General features: G+C 38.2%; 1 protein-coding gene across 4 annotated transcripts; it reads right to left on the bottom strand.

The window, feature by feature from the left end:
- Window positions 1-275: 275 nt before the first annotated feature.
- LOC120904686 lies at window positions 276-22,781 on the bottom strand. Of its 4 annotated transcripts, none has more exons than XM_040314900.1 (7): window positions 21,649-22,781; window positions 9,314-10,092; window positions 9,077-9,203; window positions 5,971-6,091; window positions 5,426-5,502; window positions 4,060-4,441; window positions 276-3,793 (listed from the first exon to the last, which is right to left on the bottom strand). In XM_040314900.1, exons 2-7 carry the CDS (start codon window positions 9,869-9,871, stop codon window positions 2,302-2,304), a joined length of 2,757 nt encoding a protein of 918 aa, XP_040170834.1. In that variant the 5' UTR covers window positions 9,872-10,092; window positions 21,649-22,781; the 3' UTR covers window positions 276-2,301. The 4 variants fall into 4 exon arrangements, with proteins under 4 accessions (XP_040170834.1, XP_040170836.1, XP_040170835.1 ...); XM_040314902.1 differs by having other exon boundaries at window positions 22,444-22,781; XM_040314901.1 differs by lacking the exon at window positions 21,649-22,781 and adding an exon at window positions 10,947-11,334.
- Window positions 22,782-26,935: the final 4,154 nt, after the last annotated feature.

Genomic DNA, 26,935 nt, shown 5'->3' with positions numbered 1-26,935 from the left:
AAATCTTTTCGGAAACGTTCTCAATCTACGCCATAACCGAAAGCAGCAATAGCTCTGCGCAATGGAATTCTAAGAGATCGGTTCCAGCTAAGATCTAGTACCAATTGCTAATATTTTGTCGAGATGGTAACAATTATCCAAATACAAGAACAGCAGCAACATGGATACTCTAAAACGGCTCTACTCGGCGCTTAATATTCCATCCTTACAAACTTTTTCATTTAGGCGTTTTTGTTCCTGTTTTCTGGTTGTGCAGCAACTGTTGATAGCTTTCCTTCTGTTGTAACGTTCTGCGTCTGTTTGTTTGTTTTTTTTCTTTTCCTTTTAATGTACAAGTGTGATTAAAATGACCGATTATTTAATTATTCTTGGCTATGAGACATCTAATTACACATTCTTTCCAAATTACGAAGGGCGGAGAAGAGTATCGACGGGTGAGGAGACAAATACCAATGATACAAAGTAGATACCAACTAGTGGCAACAAATGCATTTTAGGTTGTGTACAACTGTCAGCATCCTAAGAATGACTGAGGCGAAGATTTGCATCACTGTTTTTTTTAAGTATCTGGTTAGCGAGAGCAAAAGATGTAAATTAAAAATTACCCATTGCATTCTTCATACGCACATTAAACCGTACAATGGAAGTGTATTGGTACAGGTATAGCGAATATAAGAATAGCTAATATTTGTATTATTTTCTTCAAACGTCTACCCGTTTCTTCTCGCTCCGTTATTGCAAGTGCGCAATTTAATTTGTGCAAATCTATTGTTATGCTGCTTCATAACAAAGACAGTTTTATCAAATTCTATGTTAGAGCGTGTCGTGTACGATATTTGTTCATTGCGGCGTACCATATGCTCAGCAGATATTGTAATACTGACTAATGGGCAAAAGGATGGCTAATTGTGACATAGATAGCGTGACCGAGTTGTTATGTCGGACAGTCCTCAGCATCGGGACAAATTAAACAACAATTTATGTTGCGTTTTATACAACTATTCTTTTCCTTTTGTTGTTGTACGTTGATCAAACTCTTTCAACAATTTAAGGGATCATTACTTTTCCCGTCTGACATTAACATAACCCATCGTCGACCGTTGGATGAATGAATTGATGCCGGAGAATCAAAATCAATCATTGGTGATTGTACCACAGATGTTATATATTGTGTAATAAAAAAGCACGTTCTTTCAATATAAAACAGTCTAACGTTCAACTACAGGTTATGCATGTGGTCCAGGAGTTGTTCAATTCAAACTGAAGTCAATTATTAACATACGTTATGTTTACGTCCATCTACATAAGTGTTAATACAACAAAATGAAACTGAATGCGCTAGCAAGCATGGGCTCGATTGTTGGTAACCCAATCGCGTGGTAAATTGTTAAAAAGTTAAAAAGTCAGATCTAAAGCAAATGAAACGAGCGTGCGATGCAAAGCGGTAAACAAAAGTAAGGAAAGTGAGAAAGAAAAAAAATAAAAAAATTGTACTTTCATATTTTTGAACCACCTTTATCTTCACTTAAATACACACACGACTATGCCTACGAGACGTACGATACATAACATTTAAAACATACGAAAGATGTTGAGCGTTTTGGAACGAACGTTAACTAAAAAGGGGATGGCTTTGTTGAGTGGGATCGACAAATGCTTTTAGTATCACAATTATCCCTTTTCAAAATCACCATTGTTTTGTTCCTTTCTACTTTAATCGCAACGAATATGTAGGCTCGTCAAACCGTGACGTTATCGTATAGCTTGCCGGTGTCATCAATCGTTCCTTCTAGCTATAATTGCTTGTTGTAAATTCTGTTCTGTTCACTTCGTCCGAGCTTTGGGGCTGAAACTATGAAAATCGCCCTAGCCCTAACCTAACCAACCGATGTCGTTCGGGTGAATTCGACGAAACAGCTAATTTTTCATCCTGCACTACACTGTGAGGTGTGAAACAAGGACAATGAGATTTAAGTCTTCACTTAAATGAAAGAATACCCAAGAACGAATCGTAAACAATAGATAGGAAGGAGCAAATGACACTCGAACCCGGGCATTGAGGACTTTAAGAAATTCAAATGTAAAACAAATCGAAAATGTAAGCTAAAACATCACACTATTGTGAGTCCGGAATTCACGAACGACGACGCACGATCCTGGCGATTTTCAATTGCAAATTGCACGTACATAACATTGAGTCACAGCTCGTGCGTCTCACCGCCTTCTTTCACTACACTATCTATACACAGTCATTCCAGCACTATGTGCCTTCCACTTCACGTCTCTCCGAGTTGCTTCGCTTCAATAGTATTCCTCACATATTTCCGATAGTATACGTTTGAGGCTGTCGAGCCCACGGAGGAACCCACTGTCCGGACCGTGGTGCACCTTAACATTTGCACTACTACATAACGATGCACCGCCGTTCTTAATTTCGAACGTCGTGTGCGCGAAATCAATCATTCGTACATCCGCCAACGTTCCTCCTGAGGAACCCGGACCCGTACTGCTGCCTGCAACTCCTCCCAATGAACCAGACTTAGATTTAGAGCTTAGTTTCCGGCGCAATGGAACTAAACTTGGGCCGTCGCTGGGCCTACTGCTAGCGATAATGCTGTTAGCACCAACGGCACCAACAGATCCGGCGGAGCAGCAACTATCCTTACCACGCAATCGTTTGGAACTGTTCCCTGCCAGCAGTTTCTGTCTCATCAGTTGACGTTCCTCCTCATCGTCCACTTCGCCCTCCTCCTCATCGTCATCGTCCACCTCTTCATCTTCGTGATATCCGGCGTCAGAGTTGTCATGATGTCCTTCCTCGAAATTGCTTCCAATATCTACAACGCTGCTCCCCGCATCAGTCCTATCGATCCTTGCACCGTTGTTTTCTCTCGTCTTGTTTCCAATCGGTGCGCTATTATTATTGCTAATATTGCTGCTCTGCTCAACGAGTTTGCTGTGGCCGAACTTAATACTGGTACTAAAGTCCACAACTCCGGAACTTGCCGTACTGTGGTGCCTTCCCTCAATTCGGTCGCATACACCATCGCCACCGAAGCTATCTTCAAATTCGGACCCAGCTTCTGGTTGAACTGCAGAGGAACTTTGCAGATGGTTCGGTACCACAAACGACGAAGCATAATCATCGCTGCTGCTATTACTATTGCTGCTGTAGTTCATCCACGAATCCATAGAGTGTGGACTGGAACTGGTGAGAGTTTGTGCCGCGCCCGCAACCCCTGACGGCATTGGAATGGCATCGCTTGGCGAGGTCGAACCATCGTCCGTTGGTCCACCGGGATAGATCGTTTCTTCCGATATCGGAACAAAGGGCACGATTTTTGTTTCGGATGCATGAGCTTCTCGCGAACAGGCGGTACTATCGATTCGCCTTTCCCGGTTGTTATCATCGTCCGTTACAACGCTGCGGAAATGATGCTCGGTGAAAATGCTCCTTTGTGTGCTATCATCATCACGAGCAGCTATCACCGGTGGTGGCCGCATCGGGTTGGAGGTTGCTGCAGTGGTGAGTGTGGTAGCCTTGGTTGCCGCGGCCATTGCTGCTATTGCGGTGGCCATGGACGTTGATGTACGGCGTTTATTTACAGATGAGGTGATGTTTGACGGTATCGGAGATTCCTCGTTAGAAGAGGACAACAGGTACTGCTCAATCGAGCTGTTTGAAGCGTCCGCATCATAGCAGCATGAGTTTGATTCCGTTTCAAGCAAATGATAGTCACCGGCATTTGGCACCGGAACCTCTTCGTATCCTTCGTAAACGATTAGAAGGGAGCTGCGAAGAAAAAGTCGAAAAAATACACATTTTTACTTGTATTATTCGTCTGCGTATTTAAAATTGTTATTGACGTTCAACTACAATCACAATTTAACAAGTTGTTATTAAAAGTACTACAATTTAAAATGTTAACACAATGATGAATCAAAATTCTTATCCAATTTTTTTGAACATTTTTGGGTTTATGTCTGTAATGTACAATAAATAAATTCAACTTTTTTTATTCCTATTCCGAACAAAAGAACGCACGCGTATATACTTACCACGAGTAGAAGCGATAGCTCGATTGTTTCTCGATAACACGACGCAACTGCTCCAACTTGCCAAGCACCTTTGCAATGACCTTCGTCCGTAACCGGTATCCGTTGTGGAAAAAGTTATGAAGCGCTCCTTTGAAACCGTCTTCAGTAAGTTCACGGCCCCAGTACTTGTCTCGTTTCATGTAATGATCAAGATTTGCTTGGTAAACCTGCATACCGCACAGCCTGACGCCAAGTGAGGCGGATGTGCTAGCCGCACATTTGGCCATCTGCTTGCTTCGTTTTTCCGCCGATGCGTCATCACCATGTTGTCGTGTGCCCATTTTGAGATCCAGTATACATGGGTTCCGGTAAGCGGAAGTTATGTTTTCCAGCATTAGAAAATCTGTTCCCATTGGAATCATGATAGCAAATGAAAAGAAAAAGAGAAAAAAGCATAACGTTGCGATTAGACCGATTTATTGCTGCAAAACAGCGCCACAGGGCACACAGAGCCGGTCGTAGAAGGCAACGATGGCAGGCAACGATGACAGCAAAGCTAAATAAAATCGAAGTGAGATTTTCATGACGTTGACGGTGATGATGACAGTGTTCTTGTTGATGACTCGTGCTTCCTGAAAAATTTGAACAATGGGACGATTCTCTCCGTTGTTTGATCTAATTTTATTCAAAGGAAATGCACCATATCTCTACGAAACAATTGATGGTCGACGAAACAAACAAAAACACGTCTTTGAATTCCTTATCGCAAACACACAATTCTCTAATGGTTTTGTGGATTGTTACAACGTGGATTGGTGACAACCTAAGTAAAATAACGTTTTGTAATAAACATATTTTACCATGGAAATAAAACCATGAGATGGGTTTGATAGTTCTCGCTTGAACGTAGACGTGAAATTCTCTACCGTGTTTTAATGTGCTGTTGCAATGATCTGTATTTCTGCACACCGCAGATATGATTAAACAAAAAGCACAACTGAAGTAAATAACATTATCAGTTTCACATCAAATAGATTGACATGATCTTATCTGCATAATGTTTAACTTAAAAAGCTCCAGAAAAGGTTTTGATATACGGTTATGAGGAATTACTATGCAAAACCATATGGATAAAATCTAAATGAATGGATGACCTTTGTATTGATGCCTTGTTTCTAATTCGTATGGCAATTCATCATAAAGAAAACACAAAATGTCGCAATGATTTCGACGTAAAATGATGATTTGCGTTTTAATGTAAAAGGGCAAAAATCAATAAAAACCAAGTACATGGTAAGATGCACTGCATCTTCCCCACATCGCTTTACGCGATTAAAAATCTTCTATGCTTGATTTTGATGCACTTTTGGGCGAATGCTATACTAACATTGTTTATTAGAGTTGTCTATCTGTGCAATACTTTTTAACACTTCGGAAGGTATTCCATTTTTATGTATTTTCATCCTGCAAGTAGAGAAGTAGAGAAAAAACCGTGATTAGAACTGGACATTACTTGAGACGTACAATTAGGGTATGATTGGCGAATGAACCTCTGCTTTTCATGTTCTTAAGCAATCGTACAGACGCATTACTACACTTTTACCAACGGCCGTCGCATGGAAGGTTTGACTCTTCGGATATCCAAAACCCCCAAACAAGGCTGGATAGAAAACATGTTCTGAAGCACACCAATCAACTAATTGGCAGCAAATGAACTATAAAGATAGGTAAAAACCTCGGATCTATTGGATCGCACAGACCTTTTTCGTACCCATTAGAGTGTAAATGCGAGATAGAACCATAACATAGCCGTAATTGCCGCTTTCAATATGACAGCATCATACGCAGAATTCGCTATCTGAAAGCAAGGCTCTAGCTAAAAAGCATTCAAATGAGGAGAGTTTGACTAAATTAATTCCTTTCTCTACTAACCGTAGCACTTCTTCGCGCTTCCTTTTTGATGCTGCAGTCTTTCGAACAGGGTCGTCACGGAAGCTGGGTGAATAACGTTTCTCCAGTTTAGAACCACCCATAGTAGTTGCTTGCATCACACCTGTAAAGACAAATAAAACACAAAATAATTATTCATTAAGCTTACCATTGAAAAAAAGCAATGGAAAATTTAAATTGTTTGCAGCAGATCGATACGCTAATGTTTGGAACAAAAAAAACATTGTATTTATTGTTTTATATGTTTCGTAACAATTGAGACGTTTTTTAAAGTAACACAATTAAAAATATCAATGATATCTGACTGCATTTAAAATTTCAACCAAAGCATGACATGGAGACGCCCGGTGATGTATTACAAATATTGAAAACTATACATTGCACCCCTCATAACGAGAACCATTTTTAACCATTTGCCAAAAAATTGAAATAGTGTAGTGTAGTATCGACCGAAACATGTAATTTTGTGTAACTTACTTTTGTAAAAAAAAAACAAACAAAATACCATCGCTATGGAATGTAATTCAAAACAAAACTATAAAATGAATGGTTATTTTCCCTCCATCTCTTCACGGATTTTTAGATTAATTAAGACTGTAATCAATAATAGCAGTTGGTGGACCAGAGCTCTATTGTACAGTCGCGCTACCTTTTGCAAGAACTCGTCTAACGTTCGATTCCCATCCTATCCAATAGCAAGGACAACACTAGTGACATGATAAAGTAAATAGTTACGTAGTACAAATAAAGTTACGTATGCGCATGAGTTTTCTTTACTGGAAACACAATATTTTATGATGTTGCAACATGAAATCGTAAGAAGCACAACAGTAGCAATGAGATCTGCATGTGAGGGTTGATGCGTATTACCATTCTTATGACCTCATTCTGTATCTATACTGTTGTTGTGGACAGCGGAAGGAGTTTCGCTACAACGCCATTTACCCGCACACATTATTTTCTAATACTTAGTTGCGCGTTTAACGTTTTTGGTGATTTTTTTATTTAAAATAATTTTAAGTTTTTTCTAATGTTTTTCGACTTTTAAAGTCGAATTTAATTAATTATAAGTTGTTCTTATACTTATATTAACTTCGAATACACGCTTGTTGCTTACTTTGATAGTATTTTGGGTTAGTTTGATTGAACATATCTGGTAATAAAATGATCCGGTTATCGAAATAATAACAGATGCTATAGAGCACGAACGATAAGTGACGAACCATCAGAATGGTAAAAGCATTTTTGTCCAGCCTTAAGAGCAACATCAATTTACATCCGCCTTAAAATAAAGCAGGAAACAGATAGTGTTCCAAGTCGATCAAAAACGACTTGATTTGCAATAATAATATAATATCCATAAGCCATGCCTGCTGTATTATAATTCACGAACATAGTCATGTTTTAAGGTCCAGTGACACATGGGCAAAAAGAATGTGTGTTTCGTTTGCTGTCAGTATGCGTAGACGTTTAAGATGCTCTATCGATTTACAAACCCTACGCTGCGCTAAAGAGGAAACACTCCAACGTTCCCTAAACCTTGTCAAGTGCAGAAGACTTGCTAAGGCGCAAACACACATTCACAAAAAATCAACTATCGACGCTATAATAAGAATATTTTTTTGCCACAGCACGCTACGTCCTCCACAGCTCTTAGCTATGTCGGGTCCAAACTGATGGATGGACTCGGATAAAAACTGTGCCAATGAAATTCTCTTCCATTCAGAGGCGATGCGTACCCCAGTGCTAACGGTTTGAGTTGGTTTAGCTATGGAATTTAAAGTATTTTTATCGAATCTGATCTTCTTCGAGCGTGCTCTATCCCATCTGTTTTTTTCAGCAATGGAACCAATTTATTACCAGATATGTTTAATACAATAATTAAAAATAATAAAAATACTACCAAAGTAATTAAGCAAGGAACAAGATGTTTGTGGTGTTATTATATTTAGAAGAACGACATTTAAAACTATAAAACGAAAAGAATTTGGTAGAATGACCAATGCTATTGCACGTCCGCTGTTACCAGGAGAAAAGCAATAATTTTCTATCCCACCAAAATTTAACGACGCGAGAGCTGGTGCTGGATGGCTGGAGAGTGAGAGACTGCTTCGAAAGTAACGGACTGCTCATTTATCGGCGACTGTGACGCCTTAACCATTACTAATAGCCACACTAATGAAGCACACCAGTGAGGGCACACTTCTGAGTGTTCGAGATGCACGGTCAATATGTTTCTGTTGTCAACCGATCGTACATTGTAGGAAAATTCCACTGAACGGAAAACGAAATGGAAAAGATTCATTCTGTATCTATACCTTCCATCGCATCTCAAGAGCTTCGCATTCGTTAGGTAAATATTAAGTGTAGAAGAAAATCAAATAAGACCGATAAGAAGTTTATTTCACCAATGATATCTTGTAGTCAACTATTTTTGCTTCCCATAGGATCATAAAAGTATCATAAAAAAACCTATGAATGCAAGTCAAATATTAACTCACACTAACACATATACAAAATTAAACTCACATAAAAATTAGTGAAGATAATAATGATTATAAAAATAGGGGATACAGTGTGTTGTAGCATGTTCATCCTCACTATCCTAAAAAAGGCTATCATGTCCAAATCAATTCTTTGAATGTTATTGAAAATTAAACAACAACAAAACAAAAGATGTAAAAATGATCACTCTTTTTCTTTTCCATTACCCTTTCAGCACAAGCTGGACTAGCGCTAAACACTGTACTCCATAGAGGCCACATACATGTAAGGAAAACAATCTCTCACAAGGAATGAAAACACGTTTCAAATTTCAAGCTAAAGCAAGGATCTACGAGCAGAGTGAAAAACTGATCAATTCTTTACATTTTCTGCTGGTAGCCTTCTTCACTTTACTTTATTTTTGCTATGAAAGACACGCGATGTCGACTTTCACATTCCGGGACGGCGCCAGCCAGTGGACACAAGTGAATATTAACGATTATAAAAATAGCACGTCGCTCCTCAACAAGCGAGCATTCCACGAAGCAAAGAAAAATCAGAAAGATGATCCTGATCACCAATCAAAAATGAATCATACACTCACCTCTGTACTTTGGAACGAACTGCTGTATATCGCTGGGAATGTTTTGATAGAACTCAAGTTCGCGAAGGTTAAGGGGTTTAATCACAGTGCTCTGGTTTAGCAACAAAAGCCTCGTGTGACCGCCAACCTGCAAAAAATGAATGATAAATGCATTGTGAGATGTTTGCACCCAAATAGGTCGAAATATGTCGCTTTCCAACTAACATGATCTCCGTCTTTTACTAATCTTTTACTTACCTGATTATTGAGAGGATATAATGCGATTTCGTCCTCATCGCTTTCGACATCGTGGTGCGTGTGTTGTTGCTGCTGGTGATGAAAGTGCAAGGTATGCTGTTTCGGCAGCTGTTCCTGCTCATGATGATGTCCAGATCCGGTGCGCAGTAGTTGTTGTTGGAAGCCACCGTTGGCGACCTTGACGTTGTTTTGTCGAACATCAACCTGCTGAGCGCGTTGCTGCTGCTGGACTTCTTTCAAGTAGGTAGAGATATTCTCACTCTTCGTTACATTGAAACTACCGCCAGCATTCGATCGTTCATAGCGATGGGACTGGTGCTGCGGCGACTGCAAATGCTGCTGTTGAAGATGTTGGGTAACATTGTTGTACTGTACAGATCGCGACTGCTGAAGATGTTGTTCATGTTGCTGCTGTGTTTGCTGCTGCTGCTGCTGCTGCTGATGCTGCTGGCTACTGGTATGGTTGTGGAAATTGAGTTGCTGCAAATTTGTAGGGACATGTTGCGCCGTAGTACGTTCAATATCTCCCATGCCCCAATCACCCAGAAAATATACCATACCCCTATATCGCAAATCGTATTCTTGGTCGGTGGATGCTATTACCGCCGCCGTATTTCTAACAGGTGGATCGATTTTGCGAGGGATGCAAGTAACAACGCTCAGCCTACTATCAACTAGATAGTTTACTTGAACAGCCAACCTAATCAATTTTATTTCAGCTATAAAGGATTACTATGTTGTGCGTTTGTTATTGTTATTGATACTGTTTGGACCAAAAGCTGCGAAAGAAAACAAATGGACAAACAATTAGCTATTTTTCACATAAAATTTAATGTGTCAAAACATATGAATTATTGTGCAAAATAAATCCTTTGAAACAATCAAGAAAGCAAGGTTTGCGATGAAACATTGAATTTTAACTCAAATTATAGTACTAGCATTATTTGCGAATGTTTCAGCAAAGTTTCTGCATCACGTAGCATAATCTTAAATTGATTGTAATAAACGCTCTGGAATAACGGTTTATATAATTATCTTCACCTTTATGGCACACCGCCACGATGTTTAACAAATTCTGTGTACCGTCTCTGATCGATTGTCTGGCCTTTGGCCAATAAACAGCTAACTATCTCCTATTGCAATCTATCCACGCTCCACAACTATTCCCTTATTACTGACACCGAGGACAAAACAGAATGCAACAACCTCTTTCATCGCCAACGTTTCACACGTGGATGATCCAAACAATAAATAGATAGATAAGAACAAGCGGCTGGGTAATTAATGACGATCGCTTCTGACAATGAAAACAAAACGAAGAATGTCTCACTGTCACAACAATATAAACTTTGAGGACGTTTGAATCATCACAGAACGTCCTATAAATACGGTGCAGGTGGCAGGCAAGGCAAATGGTACAATCGACACTTGAAACATAAGCCTCGCTTATGTGCCTGCACAGCACATTTAGCTACCACCAGGAATTAGATGGCTGCGAGCAAATTTTGGCCACTATTTAGCTTTCGATGAACCCGGACCCGGCAGCAACGAATTTTAAACCAACACGACACACTTGCAAACGGCGTGATAAAAGCATCCCCCAATGCATTTGCGTACATCAGTCAACACTTACGTAAGTTTGTCGTATGTTGCATTCGATTCGTAATCCGAAACCGTTCAAACTACAGCGATGGCGACGAACGACCCTACCCTTTGACATTACACTCACTGGCACGCACACAGCCGACACTATCGAAAACGCAATGCACCACACGCGGACGACACTAAATTCGTTTAGCTGGGAGCGCTTCCAAGATGCCGATGACCCGTGTTCTAAATGTCCACCGCTTCGTTACACCTTTGTTCAAGAATCCACAGTAAGAAGTTTTGCTCCAAACACGATCGTTTTAATTCAGGATTGGGTAGCGTTAAGCGCTTTGCAACTTAACCTCAGACAACATCACCGAACTCATCATACTAACATGCTGATACGGACTGGTCGGGAGACTCGACTAGCTGCACCCTAGGGTCGATCACATGCGCCGTCTCGATCTGAGGGAGCGTGGCTTTGTTAAATCTCTCTACTCGCTCCTGCCATGCTGGTACAGTTTTCTTTATCCGACATGAAATCTATCTCACCGCCAGGGCACCGAGAGCGGGAGTAGATCACCACCGTGTGGTTGTGATTTGGTTTAGGTTTGGTGGTTGATGATTAAAATTGGATCACAAAACACACACACACATATACGCATTTGTGTCACAGCTGTGCACAACGTAGTGAATCCCTAGCATCGTACACGGTACTATTTTGGGATTTCTCCACAACACGCCGCCAATGGGCTGAGCAAGAGAGGCCGGTGATCAAACATTTGCCACCGCCACAAGACTCTCAATGCACGCGCACGTCCTTTTAGAGACCTGAGGACACACACGCCGCGTTTCAACAGCAGCCGCCACCTTCATCAACATCAAGTCAACGAAAGTGTCATCGATGTCAACGGCAGCGCGTCTCGGGACTGTACGAAAGTGAAATAGCGTCGAAGACTCTCATTTGATCTGTGGGAGACTAATGTCAAACAGCACGAGGTTGAATACGTTGCAAATACAGAGGACTGAGCACAGCACGGTAGAGTCCGGAGCACACGGAGCAAAGCCAACAGTTTGGGTTACAAATTTAATGTTCAAGTCGTTCGAGACAGCAACACGTGTCGCGAGACGGTTTCAATCGCTAGATTAACAAAGAAACCGGCTCCTAGACGTTGGTTGCGGAAGTTGATTGTTACTCACTCGCGGGAGGTTCAAGGATGATTCGGGGTGTCGCTTTGAACCGTTAGATGGCATATAAATGTAAAACGAAGACGTTACCACCGTCTGGTCCCACCAGAAATTCAATTACCGAGTCTCAATACAGTAAAAGCTGTGTCCAAAACTACATCTAGACAGTACACTGTATTGGTTTTTACCGATAAGAAGGTACGCCATGTAGCTACATGCTATGTTTTGAAACTTCATTCTCCACTCTCCTTTGTTGAATTATCTTCCACCGCATATGCGTGTCGCAATTCCACTACCACTGTGCGGCACCCATACATACACAGCCATAAGCGTACAAAAGTTCTCATTGTATCGCACCATATGCCCACCGTTCGACTTAAATCAGCTGATCGGTCGAGCCACCTACGGTTGCGTTCACAGTAAAAACACACCATCAGCTAGTCAGTCTATGTTCATCATTACAACGAAGGTAAGCGATCAAAACAAACATAGACAGCAATGCGCCACTGCCCAGAAGACCCGTCAGACCAACAGTACGAACACGAGACGTTTGCATGACACGACAAGGTGGTGGGAATTGGGTGGGAGAACCGGATCGGGCACACAGTACGACCCGCCAGCTAATCGTCATCATGATTGGCGCGACCGGAAAGGTAGTAAATGTGCGCACGAGGTACCGCGTGCGAATCACACCGCACAACTCAATCGTGCGCGAACACTTGCATGTAAGCGGCTAGCTTCCTTATAATACGACGTTATTAGGTGGTTAGCACTGATAATAATTCAAAGATGAAGTGGGGATTCTGAGGCAGGAGTGCTGACGCAGAAAAGAACTTGTAAAACTAACAACCGTTAGAGTGCTGTTTCAAGAGGCAATGGCTTTTTTTCCTCTTTTACATTCGACTCTGAACAAATGTATACATACAATAAATTATACAATTAGTAAAACATATTACTAAAACACTAAAGTTTAAGTAAGTAAAGTTTAATTGGCATTCGGAAAAATTGTCTGAAATTGACAACTAAACTGAACATCACATGAATGTAGAAATAGACGCATCACATGTTTTACACAATGATTAAAATCGAAATTATAAAAACAACAATAATAATGTTACTGAAATTTCGAATATTGAGTTATTAGTCACGTAATCACTATTATGACGTATCAGATAATTTAATACTTGGCGATTTATTTTTAAACTATTCAACAATAGTTAAACCCGGTCAACAAGAAGTGTGATTCATTAAAGCAATATTAAATCCTCTCGATGTGGCAGCGAGCTTGGTTGGATTGAACCGATTAAAGGTTTCTCGAGCACGCATATTGTTCGAGCACAATTCGTGTTCGTGCACTAAACATAAGAAGAAAAATAAATTAAAATAGAACGCATCTGACAAAGCAGTCCCCACGGTTTGCAAATGACACACATGTTGTTCTTAGTTACCAAGGAAATCCCAGGACGTTATTCTTCGATCGAATGTGGCACTTTGTTAGCATTCTGTATTGTTGGAGAATACAGTAAATGTGTCTGTCTAACTACACAATCCTTTTTAAGGATTTTTTATCCTTTTTAAGAATACACTAAAATTGTTTATATTTCACGCAATTACAGAAATTTGAATACTACATATAACGTTTATTGTGAATGCCTAAATCTAAAGTGAATAAAACTTTACATACTCTATCTAAGTTTGCAAAGTTATTTTACCAACATTGGAGCCCTTTCCGTTTGAAATTCGTAGGCTGAAATTTCAGCCTGTCAGCTGTTTGCATTGTATAGCAGTTTTCGAGCAGCTATCTAATTGAGTATAATATACAGGTGGGCTTATCCCAAGGTGTATGAATTTAGAAGGCTGATTTTTATCGCTTCTGTTTATGAATGAAGATGTTAAGAGTGTTTTGAGTATTCGTCAAGCCTCAAAAAAGCTTGTTTGAACAAAAGTTTTCACTCGTTCTGTCAAAAGTGTGATGTTCAAAATTAGTTATGAAAAAATGCTATGAGATCACCTAGACTACATACACTTTGATTCCAGATTCCACCACCTGATCTCTTTAATGCACCTTGGGATAAATGTAAACAAACCTGTGTTTTCGAGCAGATACTCGAATCTAATTCTAGCTTTTAGGCTAAAATTTTCTAGACTGAAAATCGCAGGCTAGTTTTTTGTGTGGTTTTGTATGGATTGTTTACATGATTTCAGCCTCCAACTGTCAAACTCCATACAAAAAACTAACTAGAATCGTGAAAGCCCCCATTATTCTCTTTGTTTCCGATTTAAGGATTTTATTTGTATCCTTATTAAATTTTTCTTAGTTATTAAATTGAAAAGAATATTATACTAAGTCGCTCTTCTCAAATCGTTTCTGTGATCAGAAAATTGTCTTTTTTAACCTTGCTCCATTTTTATAGCATTTTTGTCGTATATTCATAATTACCACAATAAATTCAGGAAACCGTTCATTGAGATCCTCATACTGTGTTTAACTTTAAAGTTTCACGTTTATGCCAAGCATTGCAGATGGTGCCGCGTCCATTCATTAATAGAACGAATTTTAAATACATTTTCATGAGTTCATAGTAGCAAGCATAGTTTTTAAGCATAGTTGGAAGAGTGTATCATGTAAGAGTGTATAGGAGTCAGGATTAAGTACGGCTATAAAATGATCATTTGTAACAACTTCAGCAATACCATAACGATAAAGATCCACGGAATAATAAACCTTAAGACTTTTTTAAGCCACCATGAACAACCAGTTTAAACTAAAACTTAAGAATTGATACGAGGTGTTTAAAATGAGCTTAACATTTTTCTTTTATTATTTGAAAAGGTTGATTTGAAGGGCTATATAAAAACAAAACAAAAAAAAAATCACATGCGAAAAATGCATGCAATTCCATGAACTCATAAATCGAATAATCATTTACACTCCTAACATTTTATCCTTATATTAGTTATATATACTTATAGAACAAAGCAGCTCACATACGGAGTTTTAGTTACTTATGTATATGATTAAAGTTTTTTTTTTAAATTGTGTTAACTAAAATTGTCTTATTTAGGATGCTTAATCAAACTTGTTCTTTTCCTTCGAGCTTGACGTCAAACCCACACGAATCAAGGGAGGGACAAACAAAAAAGATACGAATGAATACCTATCAGAAATTTTGGCGACATAATTGCACTCGGCAGCTATCCAACCATTCATTTATAGGCATTTCAAACAGCCAAGATCTTTTTTATTCATTGGATGATATCTACCCGGCCCGGGACTAACTGCATGTAATTTTATTAAAATATTAACCGTAGATTTTAATTTTGGTACATATCCAAAACAGGTCTACTGCAGGCTGCCTTCCCTTGGATAAAAACTTTAAAAATGGTGCGACATGAACAGCTGATTCAGGACCAGAAACTATTTTTATATAAAATAACTACAATCATCTTACCAAAATGTTATTGCGGAATAAGGTGAAATGTAAAAAAACATTTTTACATAAGGTATTTTGTATGACCGCAGTGAAATTTGAAATAATAACGTTTTGGTCCGGTCTGATGGTACAGTCGTCAACTCGTACGACTTAACAACATGACCGTCATGGGATCAAGCTCCGAATAGACCGTGCCCCCATACGTAGGACTGACTAACCTGCTATGGTAACAATAAGTCAAAGAAAGCCAAGCTCACTTCACTAGTACTGGGTACAGGCAGGCCTTGACCGACAACGGTTGTTTTGTCAAAGAAGAAGAAGAATAAGAACGTTGAATTTATAAGATATACATTACTGTATATTCGATAAGCCGGGTAAAGTGAGTCGATTCCTATTCGGATCGTTATGGATTCAGATCGTCTATTCGGTGTTCTAGGGCAGTGGTCCCCAACCTGTGGTCCCTGGCTCTAACAGACGTGGCCCGCAAAAGAATTTACTTTAAAAAATAAAAATCTTATTATACTATCATGCAATTTCTCCCCACAATCAAGATTACATTTTCAACAGGCACGTATAGAACAAGATTTAAATATATTTTTGATTAAAAATATTAAACTGAGTCTGTAAAATGTAATCCCTCAATAGATATAGGCCGCGGCAAATGTATTTTCAAAGCCAAATGATCCGCGATCCTAAAAGGGTTGGACAGCACTGTTCTATGGGGTGGGTATAAAATTACGATCATTGTATATGTCATGTATATTTCATGACGTAATGTTTTTGTACTACGTATATAGTAGCTTGCTAAAATTACTAAATTTACAATGGGAATAACCATTTGTTGCGTATTTAGTGTCGTAAACCTCTTTGCGTCTATTGTGAGTTCTCGAACCCGTTCAATGTCAAGTTCTTTGCGGAAATATGGCCTTCCGTGCAAACTAAGCGTAATTAGATTATGGGCAATGACCGGGAAAACAGGATACATATTACTGTCAACATTAGTTTAGAGACTTACTTAGAAACACGCGGAAAACAACAACCGGCCACCAACGTAATCGTTTCTGTGGACCTAGTCATCTTATTGTTTTAAGTACCTAGGGGTTACAGTAAGCAGAACTCGGCATGTTTAGTGAGGTTTAGTGATGATGTTATTATTGCTGAGTTGGAAGATAACAAACAACAACTGTGTTTGTGTGTGTCAAAATCGCCTTAGATCAGATTACCCTTTTAATTCGAAGTCATTCATCGCTGGTTTCTGAGTTATTTTTATCTTGTTCTGTCTTCTTATTTTTGCCTTCATATTTTGGTACAGTCGTCAACTCGCACGACTTAACAACATGCCCGTGGTGGGTTCAAGCCTAAAATGGACCGTACCCTCATACGTAGGACTGACCAAAGCCAAGCCTACTGGTGGTACAGACAGGCCTCAACCCACAACGGTTGTTGTGCCAAAGAAAAAGAATAATATTGGTGTTGTAGTCAATCATTGGGGGAGTATGTCCTTTCATTGGGTGAATTCAGTTCATTGGAAATTTGAATCCGCAACGGACATTTTGCGAGATCGCGCAAAGTTTGTATTGACTTTCGGTTATATAATTACCGAATATCTAAATTATTCATCAGTAGTATCACTTCGGAGCATTAGTATTAGAATAACTGTCGCTGATTGTTTCTTTGCATGTAATTTAACGTGGTATGAAGTAGACACAACTGATTCATACAAATAAAAATTCTATATTCTTCCACATGCTCAAAAATACTTCTCTTCACCTTGAAGTATGTATGCCTTCATAAGTGACACTTCAATCGAACTGATTTGGGTGGACTCGACTTCGACTGAAAGGCATAACAATATTTGTACATAGCATGTGATATTCATGACAATTTCGCTATTTATTGATCGATGTACCGTTCAACATTTATGTGATTCATGCTGATTTACGCACGATTTCGGCCCAATTGCGCACCGGATTTTATTACGGCATAGTTCGTCGAACATAACTAGAGAACCAGCTTTATCCTCTACCTGTACAATCAATGTTTGTGGAATACTAATCTTGCAATAAAATTTCCACGCTGGTGGAAATTTCTAAATCATAACTAAATCAAAATCAAATCAAATTATCAACACTTAGTGTGATATAGGATATAAATTGATCCATTTGACGCAATGCCACAAACATTCATCGCACATACTGTTTACAGCTGTTTGCCAAGCTAAACAAACAGTTCAAAAAACGGTACGGCAACGTTTCTAAAAAATAATTGTGGTAGTCTTTGAATTAAAAAGGCGCACTTTATTCATAACAATTGTTTGTGGTAAAAATCCTCCTAATAGATATTTTACTTCTTATGATGTAATTGAAACAATGTTGACCAAAACACAAAAAAAAAACTTTCTTCTTAAGTTTACGATCTTTTTCGGTCTCGTTGTCTGTACTATACAAGGCGTTTATGCAATAATAACTTTTTTTATGCTTATCTAGCAGCAAATAAAAAAACCTTCGGAAAAGATTAGCACACGGAAGATATATGAATGGAACCATGAAAGTAGGACAATAATCAGCTGATATGCTGAATGACTTGGCCTAAACACATACACACAGAATACAGGTCAACATAAAAAAATCCTAATACGACATCAAAATGCTGTATGTTCTGTAAGTGGTTTTGGTAGATTTGGGATTATGAGGTAGTGTTCATTATAACAGCATGTTCTTACAATAAATCGAATGGCAATAAATGAATATTGAACTGATATTTTTATTTTAGACAATAGAATCGTGTCTTGTAGTCTATGCTTCATCAAGGTCTAAACTAGGTGGTCTTGCATTTCTTACGTAGACGAAAAAAGCCTTTAATTCATTTCATTATCATTATAAAACTAAGTATGTAGTTGTATATGTAAGTTATGTAAGTAGTAAAATTGTGTATTTTAATTATACCATTTATATCTTTTTATATAAAGCAACTAAGTGTAGTATTTATTTTCAAGTTGAATAGAATGTCGATTATCGGGGCATAATCATGGCTAATTATATTCGTATAGCGGTTGTACTGCTGGCTAACCAATTAAGCAAGCAGTATTTTTCTGGATAATGCATTCTATTTTAACAATTGAAAGACACATTCTATTAACATTCTATTTTAACAATTACACAACAAACAATCGTGTTTTATTAACACACCATACGGTAAAAAAGTCCACAAACACAAACTCGTCAAAACACATACATATCAGTTCACATACATATTAACAGTAGGAATGGGCTGGTCCTTTTATCTACTCTTGCTATCACCAAAACAAAAAACAAGCTATTTCTACTGTTTGGCATGTTGTCTTATCACTGAGACAATCACGAACTTCATTTTGTTCTTAGTTGTTGCAACAACTGTAATCAGTTTAGGCCTCGCTTATGCTTGTGTCCGTGGATATGTTGCGGCATTTTACGTTTATTGAGAACACATTCCAAATTTCTCTTTTTTTGTTATTCCGATTCAAATAAAATGAAAACACGTTAACATCATTGAGAATTAGTCAGCGGTCACATATTTAATATTCTGTACTTGAACAAGGTAATTCAAATAAATTGCAAATTACTTTTAATACTATAGAAATACATTATGTACAAAATTTTTCTGTTTATCTTGCATCGTTGATATACTTATTTAAATACTGATTTATATACTTTTATAATGGCAATGTGTTTATGTCATAGCAAAGACATGAATGTATGGCTTCATGCTACATGGTGTCCTGCAATGAACGAGTTATATCATAAAAAAGAATAACCGTTACACAAATAGGTGCGGAGGGTAAAGGTCACATAAAGATACGTTATTCTCGTGCCATATAAACAAACATCAATATTAGTGTAAAATAAATAAAGGGATCTTCTGCTAATTTATGAGACTAGCTAGTTTAAAATCCTTGATTTTTTATCATAACTCATCAATAATTATATGGTCCAAATTAACAGCATTTATATAGAACAAAGCTCACGCATACATATAACTTCGTCTGTGTGTCTGACGAAAGTAAATGCACTTCGTCTTAGACTTCGGAAGCAAAATTTAAAATCTGGCGTCTTTAAAAGCGAAACCAAAACAAACTAAAAAAAACTTCACGGGTCGATTGCTAAACACACATACTAGCTCTGTTTACGGGAGGGTGTAACTGTTTGACGCTTTCGTCATAGTTCAAACTTGGGAAGAAAACATACGTCCTTTATTTATACACACGATGCAAAACAACAGTTATGCAACAATATTGGTTGGCCACATGTGCGTTGCGTGTGTAAGTCGGTATAGTTCCGCATACATGATTAGAATATGCATCGTGCCGCTTGCTAATGCTCTTTAACTTTATGTATGCTTCTAATCTATTGCTACATAAATTGCTTTATTCATTATAATTTTGCATAATATGCTATCATTTCTGACGAGAATTGAAAGCTAGCATCATGAGGTCTAAAAACATGAATAGTTTTTTGTAGGAAAGTAAATTCAAGTCGAATATCTTTCCTCAATAAAAAATACATTCCAATCTCTTGGTGCTGCTGGTATTGCTCCTAACAACTATCATTTGAAACGATATCAAGGCAAGATCTGTTACCATGCACTGATAATTCAGCGCACCGGGCAAAAACAGACAAAGGCAGTAGTCGTAGTGACGTCACCGTTGGTTGGTATAAAAAGCTAATATTATTGTGCGCCCAACAAGACGAAGCGACACATAGCAAAAGATAACGCATGCCTTATAATGTGATTCGGTCGCTTCGGACAGTCGGCGGAGGAGCTTATCACTCGGCCGGCGTACACCACCGATTTCTTGATTCGGCTGGAATTTAAGGCATACGATCTGACTTCTCGACCATGCATACTATCAAAGGACCGAAAGACAATATGATATGACAATAGACCTTTTGTTTATTTATTTTCTCAGAAGGTGCCCCTATTGGCCGATTTCTTCGAAACACATTTGATGTTGTTGATTGAGTTTATTTTAAGCCAGAAATAATATGCAACACATTTATTCAGTTCATTCGTGCAACCAAATCCATATGCGGGAAGTAATTTTGTAAAATAGTGGGATTTTTTTTATACGCCAAAGATGGACTAAAAAAAATAAAACATATTTTCTATCTCTTTAACGTCAATGATAATTGCAAATAGTAATAGATAACGTGTTTGAGGGGTTACAATGAAAATTATGTGATATTTGTTGCTTGAGAATTACAGAACATTTCAGTTTGCTTTTTAATGCACAAATAAAAAAAATAACGTTGTTCATCGTAGAAACTGGACCGAAATGTAGAAAAACTGGACAATCTGTTTGTATCTACTTAATCATAGACGATACGATTCTAAAAAGAATAAAGAATAATTCACTTTTTCACTTATCAAAATGACTCTGTCACACAATTCCTCACTTCCGGATCATGAATCATCGTTTGTTGGTAGACTAGAATCACTATATCGCGCAAATGGTGGGAAAACAATATGGTAAATAATACAGACGCGAGGAGATCCCCGCTATTAAATGTCGGTTTTCCCCCAGTGCCAATCACATAATGCTTGGCGACCTTATGCTTTGCAGTGCGAAAGTGAAAACTCTACTGTGTCTGGGGATTGGGAAGTTTTGGTCAGTGTGGACGAACAGTGAAGGTAAAAAGAAGTAGTCTCTTTTGTGCATACGTTGTGGCTGTTTCATAGATTATCATTGCTACCGAGCCGTTCAGCTATGTTCTGCAGCAATATCAAAGAATGGAAACTCTTTACAATACTGCTGCTGCGCATGCCCATAGATATTGCACTAGCATGTATTGCCAGTACCAATACCAACACGGAATAGAGTGATCGATGAAAATATTTGAGTTGTACTGCTGTGACGGAATGTTTTGAAGCTGCGGTCAAAATCATGACCTAAGTTCAACACTCTCATTTGAACAGGCCAATGTTTTACTTTCGATTAAACTTGTTTTTTTTGGTACATTTTTTTGACAATTAACATGGATTTCTTTCCATGCTGATTAAATTGGAAAGAGCAAAGTATAATAGAACGATTTTAATATAAAACGAAAATGCTGTCGAAAGAAGTTCAAAAAGCAAGATGATCGAACTAACCTTCTATAGATGCAATCAACATCCGGTTTTGACTCTGACGGTGCACGTAACGAAAACCGCCCAACTGTAACTCCAAGCGCAACTTAAGTGCCGATCAGCTGGTTGCTTCCCAAGCACTTCTATCTCATTTATAAATATATAAATAAACGTTTCTTGTCTCGCGTCAGTGTATTGCTTCTTTGCACCTTCGTGCTAGATTTACTCCACCACACTAGCACTGTAACTCTTTCACGCGCCTATAACCCTCTCCTCAGGCTCGGGTAACAGTTGCCGATAGTATCGTCGATGTTAAACTAAAACCACAACTAGCAGCTACTGGACGAACCATATTTTTCCTCGCTCACTCCGTTAGCGAACTAAACATTGCACGGCAAACATTTTACCAAATTGGTACATGGGAATATCAGAGCTCAAAGCCAAACTGCGTGAATGTATTCAACATAATATATATGTATTTGCATACGACAAATGGTGCACACAATTCTCACACTTTCCACTGTTAAATGTATGCCCGTGTTGGGGGAAACTAGTTGTTATATTTGGTTGAGGATGGTAGCAAAAATGAAATCAAAAATCACACTGCTGGAAACGCTAATCGATCGCTCAAACGTCACATAGTAGAATACTGGCAGCACGGCCCTTCTTCTTTACACCACTACCACTATACCAGCCAAATGCGATTCACACATGCACACACGCACACACTTACACTTTTGCACTTTTCAGTCCACACGACGATTGATTACGAGCCTTTTCGGGGTAGTTTAAACACTTAGCAAGCGAAATTATTATTACCTAAATCCACACATCAGTTGATTGTATCTCACTCGGCCGCAGTCCACACAGCCCGATCGCAGCTGGTGTGTTATGTGCCCTGCTAATCGATGCTGCTCGTCGTCACCAGCCTTCCAGCTTCACTTTTTCACAATGGCTGTCTGTGAAAAATGGATCAATGCAAATCGGACCCTGTCCGTGCGGATGGTGCCACTCAGGATAACAATTTCGAAGGGTTTCGAACGCACTATGAAAGGTTTACAGTAATTTGGGGAACAGTTTTGCTGGTGTAATTTATAGATTTCTTTTGTAATTTGTGAAGAAAGTTCGACACACATCCGTCTGCCAAGGCTTCTAGAAAAAAATTGAGGTATGTCATCCAGATGGATAAAATGCAAGGCAACTCCATTTAGCACTTTTTGACATTACTTATCAAATCCGTGTTACATTGTCATTTGGTTTATAATGCCCAGTGGCACGGATTAACAGCCCATTTAGCAAAACAAATTCGAGCAGTATGCGAGCTACCCGCTAAACATTGCGATGTTTCGAGTAGTATCTTGTACTCGAATATTGTTGAAATTTTCGATAATCTTTATATTACATTTATGAAATTTGTTTGTTTTTTGTTTATTTGTGTAGTGGGTTAATTTGGGTTAAACAAACATTAAGGCTAACTTACATACCACTGCCTTATATGATTGATCGGTCTTAAGGAAAGGAATCGAGAGAGGCTTGGATTCTCTACCTGTAAATTTCCGTTAAATGCCTTCTAATCGCCTTGTAATTGCCGGCGAATTGAAAGCGATCAGCAGAGCATTTAAGAGTAATTAAATGCTTTTGAAATATGTCAATGAAAATTTTGCTTTTGATTTGAAATTTGAAATTGCAACCCAAGTGACATTTGCTCGAATTTGTTTTTCCATATCTGCTCGATTAGTACTCGATACGCCTGAAATTGTGGATTTGTGTGTTATCAAGTGTGTTGAAAGCGCTAAGATTTGGTGAGTTCGTAAATTAGACTTTCTTCTATGGATTGACGATGCCATCGAGCTCATTTTACATTCGTAGTTTTATTTTTTCATGAAAAACAAAAACGAATTTTGTGTGACGTTATTTTATAAAAAAATTATATTATTTAAGTATAAAATGGCTACATGACCAACTATAACGATAGGAAACATCATTTCCGAGCGAATCTAGAAGAAAACAACGGAAAAGCTGCATCACAGTTGATTTTAAAGGCTTTTTTCTGAATTCCCTTAAACTGGTGCAGTTTAAGGGAAGTTTAAGGCTCCAGTTTAAGGGAATTTGCTCGAATTCCCGATTATTTGTGCTCGAAAATGTCAATTGGGAACTGTCAAAAGAAAACCTTAGGCTGGAAATAGACGAACCGAGATCGTCGCGGTACCGCGAAATTCGCGCATTGTTTATAACAGTTGTATAACAGTAGAGCTGTCAAATCTTCCGCGCCTCCAATCACGCCTGCTGTTTCGCAGAGATACCCAACTTCGGTATTGCTGAGATTTTCGCGGTAGCGCGAACCGATTATTTTTACTTTTTCTGGCGATTTGTGTGAAAACTCGTGTCGAGAAATGAGTTTTGTATTTTATTTTGCACAAACTATGTGAAATAAATAATTAGATTCGCAAATTGATAGAAAAATATTTGCTCTTGGCACATTCAATCGTCACCAGACCTCGGATGGTTCCATACACGAACCGCGATTATCTCGCCTATCTGTCAGATTTTATAACAGAATTGACAGTTCAAGTCATACGCGATTTTCGCGGTACCGCGATGATCTCGGGTCGTCTATTTCCAGCCTTACAAGCGTCTTCAGCACTGCACTGTTTGTAGTCTTCCCAGATATGAGCGTGAGATTCGATAACACGATTTACGTGTTATGTTCTCTTGCGTTAAGCTCTGAGCTATATCACTTTATTAAAGATGGTTTGCATTATTATTCGGTAGTTAAAGACCAACCCGTTGAAAGGTGTTAATACAGTGGAGCGCCGTTTATCCGGGCTCCTCGGGACGTGACCTGGCCCGGTTATGCGAATAACACGGATAATTAGTCAAATGATATATTTTATCACCAATTCCTGATTAATCCATTTAAAATTATCTTATTTTTTGATAAAAATAACCCAGTTTTCATTAACTTCATGTTTTTCCAAGGAGAAAATTTGAAATTTACCATGAATTATAGCGTTTTTTGTGATGCTTTTTCAAATATCCTCCTCATAACGCAATGTCACCTTTGTATTGAACTGTCATTTCTCAGCAGCACGGATTAACGGATAGCCGGATAAAAGGTACCCGGATAAACGGCGCTCCACTGTATATCAAACTCATTTCGATAACTCTAATAAAAGGAGAAATGAGCTACATATTTCTCCCATCCTGATAATGAAGGGTGAACATAGTGTAACTATTAGGTTTTTTTAAAAGGTATTATTTGAATTTTGCTTCACATAATTTTTTTTATATTTATTATAGCAAGAAAATATTAATTAAAAAAAAAAAATAAACACAGAAAATATATCATAAAAATCAGGATTTGAACACACGCTTTCTCTGTTCGGAACCAAAAGCATTGTCACTGCTCTATTTGGCAGTTACATTAGTAAGGGTCCAAAACCAGTATATAAACAAGCTAAGATGGCGGCAAGCTATCTGTTCTCGTTGGAACAAAAAGTTGAAAGATTTCGAAGAGAACCCGTTATAGCCGTGAAAGTTTCGGTTGAAATCTTTATTCGCCTTCTAAGGCGATTAAGGCCTTAAATGCCTTCAAAGCCGTTTAATGCTGGTAGGGTTGTGAAGTAAAGAAAGGGAGTGATCCCAAGCTTCACAGTCGTTTAGTAGACGGCAAACGACTCATGCATTCTAAAAATAGCAAAAAGCTGGTGGCTCCATCTGTTTGCGGGATACCAGTGGAGCGCTTACCTCGCTTGGAGGAGGAGATTTTTCATTCCCTCTGTACTGTTGTATGGTTTCGCATTGAAGTTATGCATCGCTAGACCTAGAACGGCGATACGATTGTTTAAATACTAAACTCCAACAGAAACCACCAGCACTGAATCGAGTGAGATTTGAATAATGGTCGTTGGTGTGGATACCCACGTATCTGACCACACGATCAATCATATAGATTTTTACTTAGAAAGTTAGAAGGCTATATAGGTCATGATTAGATGAAGCTAGGCGAAGCACATTGTAAGAAAAGGATAGCTATATGATGATGAGTTATAAAATGCCATCTATTGAGCAAAGTAATGAAGCTATGGAGCTATATTTTTTTATGGATATTTGATTTTCCAGTCGTTTAAGCTTAAAATGTGGCGCTTGGGACATGAACGAAAACTAAGATACAGAGCTTAATATATGGAAATTAAAGGTTATCAAAAGTACGAAGAATATATTTGTGTATAATACACGAAATTCACTACACTAGGCACCTATGGAGCCGCCTAGTTCCGCATGGACCTGTTTTAGGAAAAGTTGTGAAAAAACTTCAATAAAATTTGTTATATATTAAATATTGTTATATATGGCTATATATATATATGTATATATATATGCTATATATATATATATATATATATATATATATATATATATCCATAATGGTATCTAGTCAAAAATTGTAAGGGTGAAAATTTTCAGGAGGTTTCCTCAGTTTTTATCACATATTTTAGCATATAAGTAACTTTACTCAAAACTTTAATGTGTTCATAAAGCCGACTAATTTTTTTTTCAAATTGCCTAAATTTATCAAAATCGGTTCATATTTAAAAAAGTTACAAAGGTTCAATTTTCCGAAAAAGTGAAGATTTTTCTGCGTTTTTCGACTTTTCAAGTCTGCTTTGAGAGATCTATTTTAGAGAACCAGTAGAGATAAAGAGCTCATATTTGGGATGTTTCTTAGTTTAACCCTGAAGATTGAAACCTATTCTTTGGAATTGTGTTATTACAAAGTTGATTTTTTGAATTTTATCCCGGCAAAAACCCATTGTGCTGGCAGAGCGAATCTGCAATCGGAGGCATGGTCGAAGCCGTTAGAAAACCATTCCGAACAGTCCGGAATCGTTTGAAGCCGCCAAGAAACACGTTTTGGTTGGGAAAGGTCAAACTCCCATACATAATGAAATACAGGAATTTCCAGGTATTCGCCATACTTGATATACACTGATATTTTGTTATATGCGATACTCTAAATTTGAGAGTTCTTTGTGCAAATTTTATTGGTTTCACTCGTCAATTATCAAATATAAAATAAATTATAAACTTTTAGGGGCGCCACAAAAGTGGTCCCTAATTTTTAAAGAGACACGCAACACGCTTCGCGAACTACATTTTAGTAGAATTCGATTTATTTTTTTCTTTTAAGCCGCGGAACGGTGAGTTCGGGAGAGACGCGAAAATTAGTGTTGTTCGTTCAAGAGTTGCCGGAGAAGAAGTGTTGGGTAAGCCGGACGGATATGCGCGTGTCGATGTGGAAACGTTTAGG

The sequence above is a fragment of the Anopheles arabiensis genome, chromosome 3 (assembly GCF_016920715.1).
Source record: "Anopheles arabiensis isolate DONGOLA chromosome 3, AaraD3, whole genome shotgun sequence".
Classification (NCBI taxonomy): Eukaryota; Metazoa; Arthropoda; class Insecta; order Diptera; family Culicidae; genus Anopheles; species Anopheles arabiensis.
The sequence above is the reverse complement of the archived record's forward strand: the minus strand, read 5'-3'. Positions and strand labels throughout refer to the sequence as shown.